The sequence below is a fragment of the Macrobrachium rosenbergii genome, chromosome 41, assembly GCF_040412425.1.
Source record: "Macrobrachium rosenbergii isolate ZJJX-2024 chromosome 41, ASM4041242v1, whole genome shotgun sequence".
Taxonomy (NCBI): domain Eukaryota; kingdom Metazoa; phylum Arthropoda; class Malacostraca; order Decapoda; family Palaemonidae; genus Macrobrachium; species Macrobrachium rosenbergii.
Genome location: NC_089781.1, coordinates 30,209,327 through 30,212,931, shown reverse-complemented (window position 1 = coordinate 30,212,931; position 3,605 = coordinate 30,209,327). Strand labels below are relative to the sequence as shown.

The 3,605-nt window shown below is 53.6% G+C and overlaps 1 protein-coding gene across 1 annotated transcript; it reads right to left on the bottom strand.

Moving 5' to 3' along the window:
* Positions 1–868: 868 nt before the first annotated feature.
* LOC136827075 (uncharacterized) lies at positions 869–3,275 on the bottom strand. The gene is made up of 4 exons (XM_067084827.1): positions 3,245–3,275; positions 1,938–3,109; positions 1,682–1,841; positions 869–1,416 (listed from the first exon to the last, which is right to left on the bottom strand). The coding sequence occupies exons 1-4, from the start codon at positions 3,273–3,275 to the stop codon at positions 869–871; spliced, it is 1,911 nt and encodes a 636-aa protein (XP_066940928.1).
* Between the last annotated feature and the right edge of the window lie 330 nt (positions 3,276–3,605).

Here is a 3,605-nt window from a genome sequence, read left to right as displayed (position 1 = left end):
TTCACAATAGTTTAGATTGTCTGATTTTTGTTACACTGTACTTAAGTGGTTACTGCAGCTTGATGGAAGGTGGAAGGGACAAGGTTACTACTCCGATGCACACAATCGGGTCTAGGCTACTGTATGAGAAAGAGATCACGCTGGCTACCTCCCCTGGGCAAGGGGCCAGGATCACTCTAAGATGGTAAGGCACTGTGCCAAGAGGGCACTAGCGCCAGGATGAGCTCCAGGCTCTGCGACTACTGGTTACAGGTGGGGACACTTAGTGCATGGAGAGCATGTCAGCAATTTTATTGGCCGTACCCCTTATATGCTGGATAGTTCAGTTATAATCCTGGAGATCCAAACACCACCTCATCTGTCTCTTATTTTGGTTTCTAAAGTTGGTGAGATACGTGAGGGGATTGTGGTCCGTGAGGACGGTCAGCGGGAATTGGTGGTCTGCATGATAGGCCTCGAAATGCTTAATTGCCAAGACCAGCCCCAGCAGCTCCTTCTCGATTGAGCTGTACCTCATCTGGGCCAGGTTTAGCTTCTTGGAGTAGTAGGCGACAGGATGGTGCACCTGGTTCTTTTCCTGGAACAGGACTGCCCCTACTCCGACGTCACTGGCATCCATGGCGAGGTAGAAGGGTCTATCATAGTCCGGTGTCCTGAGCACCGGCTTGCTGATGAGGACTTCCTTGAGGCGGTCATAGGTTTTCTTGCACTCAGGCGTGCAACGGAATTCCTGGTTGCCTTGGAACAGCTGAGTGATGGGGGCCGCTGCCTCCGAGAGGTTCGGGATAAATCGCCTGAAATACTGGACCATTCCCAAGAACCTCTGTGCATCCTGTTTCGAGGTTGGGTATGACACCTCTCTAATGGCCTAGATATTGACGTCCTTCAGTCTCAGGTTGCTGTTCCCTACGATGTGGCCTAAGTAGGTAATTTCTGCCACAGTCAGGTTGGCTCTGCATAGTGCTTCTAGGACTTGCTCCAGTACTCGCTGGTGCTCTTCCCAGGTCTGAGCAAAGATGACGATATCATCAAGGTGCACCACACAGCTGGGAATGCCGGCCAGGACCTTATTCACGAGCCGCTGGAAACAACTTGGTGCATTTTTGAGTCCGAACGGCATGACCTTGCACTGGTAGTGATCTGAAGGTGTTGTAAAGGTGGTGAGGGGTCTCGACTCCAGGCTAAGCGGCACTTGCCAATAGCCCTTCTCCAAGTCAATCTTGCTGAGGAAAGGGGCTTGGCCGATGCTGTCTAAGAACATAGAGGAATGTATTGGCAGGGGATAAGGTTCAGGCTTGGTCACCGCGTTCAGTTTCCTGAAGTCGATGCATAGCCTATCCCCACCCCCTCCTTGGGGACCAGCACCACCAGTGAGGACCAGCAACTTCGGCTCTTCTCTGTTAATCCTAGGTCCAGCTGGAGTTGCACTTGAGCTCTTATTAAACTAAGCCCACTGCGGGTTTACCTTATAATAGCCTTGCGTGATCGGCCTGGCAGATTCCTCCAGGTGGATGGTGTGCTCAGCCATGGAGGTGCAACCCAGCTCATCCCTGACAACTTGAGGGTACTTCCAGAGAAGAGTCCTAATGTCTTTGCGCTGGTTTTCGTCCAGGCCAGGGGTGATTGCAGTGAGGTTAGCCAGCACTTCGGAGTTGGTCTCAGGCGGAGGGGCTCTCTCAACCAGCCCTATGGTGATTCTTGCTGCTGAGAGCTCTAGGAGATTTCCTGGGGTTTTCCTCGCTCCTTGAAGGGAGCCACTTGGCCCTCCTCTTGCTGCAGTCCACCAGGTAGTTTAGCTGGCCCTGCTTGGCTAGTATCCGGTGAGGTCCTGTAAACTGGGTCTCCAGGGGACGGGTGGCATCCAGGTGCAGCACTAGGACCTGGTCTCCTACCTTGAAACTGCAAGACCCAGCCTCCTTGTCCACTCAGATCTTTACCCACTCTTGGGAGGCTGCCTCGTGGGCTTGAGCAATGTCCCATGCGGCCCTGAGGTTCCGCTGTATGCAGGGAAGATTCTCTGCCCATGCAGCTTTCTCCGGCTCTGCCCAGGCCTCATACAAGATGTCCAGGGGACCCCTGGTAGAGTGGGCAAATAAGAGCTCAAATGGGCTGTACCCTAGGGTCTCTGATGGTGCCTGGCAGATGGCAAACAAGGCATAGGGGAGATTATCTTCCCAGCTTGACCCGTTCTCTTCTGCTAAGAGGGAGAGAGTGGTTCCGAGCGTCTGATGGAAACACTTAATTGTACCTTGGCTCTCGGGGTGATATGGTGTTGAGTGAAGATGGTTGATCCCATGGGTAATAATGGCATCTCGAAATTCCCTCAATATAAAGTACCAACCTTCATCGCTCTGGACTGTGGCCAGGAACCCGAACTGGCAGAAGAACAGGATCAAAACCCTGACAGCATTCTTCAAGCTTGTGCTGTGCACTGGGATCACCTCTGGATACCGGGTTAACCAGTCAATAATGGAAAGGGTGTGAGTGTTCCCAGTTTTTGTCTTCTTTCGCCCCTCCGGGGTGTAGAAGTCTATCACCACATCTTGGAAGGGGACACTGACGGGGGCTATGTTCTGTAGCGGGGCCTTGGGAACTACTTCGTTTGGTTTTCCTGCAATTTGGCATGAGGGGCAGGAGGCGATATAGGTCTTCACAGATCTCCATCTTGGCCAATAAAACCTCCCCTCCAGCAATTTAGTGGTGCGGATGACTACGAAGTGGCCTCCCAACCCGTCATGTGCCAGTTGGAGCACTTGGACCTGCAGTTTCCTAGGCACGACCACCACTTGGTGGGTGATGTCCGCTGGCTCTTCCATTCCCAGAGAAACTCGGAAGAGGACACCATCTTCAAGTAGGTAACCTTCTTTTGTCAGGTCCCTAAAGTGCTCCTCCTGGGTGAATGCCCCTTCTCGTAAAGGTAGGAGCTCGTCATCCTCGTGCCGCGCTGCTATGAGTTGCGACCTCTTCAATTCAGGCACCTTGACGGCCACTCCAGTGATCATTAGGGTGCTCAACCCGGGTACAGAATTGGAATCCTCCTCTGGTAGGGGTGCCTCCTGCAACCAGGGGATGCTTCCCAGCTTTATGTCTGGTGTGGGGGCCACCCCTCCTAACAGCACGGTGGTGGAAAGGGCGGTTCATTGTCAGCGGGTGTGGTCATGCAGCGTAAGGGCACAGCTTGGGGAAGATGCCACATTAGATCCCTCCCAGTCAAGAGGTTGCAGCCCTCCTTTATGGAACTGACCACCCTTAGTTGATGCTCTCTGGGGCCCCATGGGGTGTTCACTTGGAGTGCATGGTGGGAATGTCAGCCAATTTCCCCCCGACCAAACCTATAGTCCAGCGCTCATCTTCCCGTATGCCTGTGCCAGCCAGTACCTGAGGACGGCAATGAGGCTAACGTCTGCTCCAGTATCTAGCAGGGAGAGCATTTCCTTCAGAGGCTGGGAACTGTCGTCGGCGGAGACGGAGAATTCCCTGAAGTTGGCCCACTCCCGTGGAGGTTAGGCGCAGGCAATGAGGCCCACAGTCTTTACGTGGTACTTCAGGCATGTAGGGGATCGGGCATTCCAATGGCCGAGGTGGCCACAGTCCTTACAGGTACC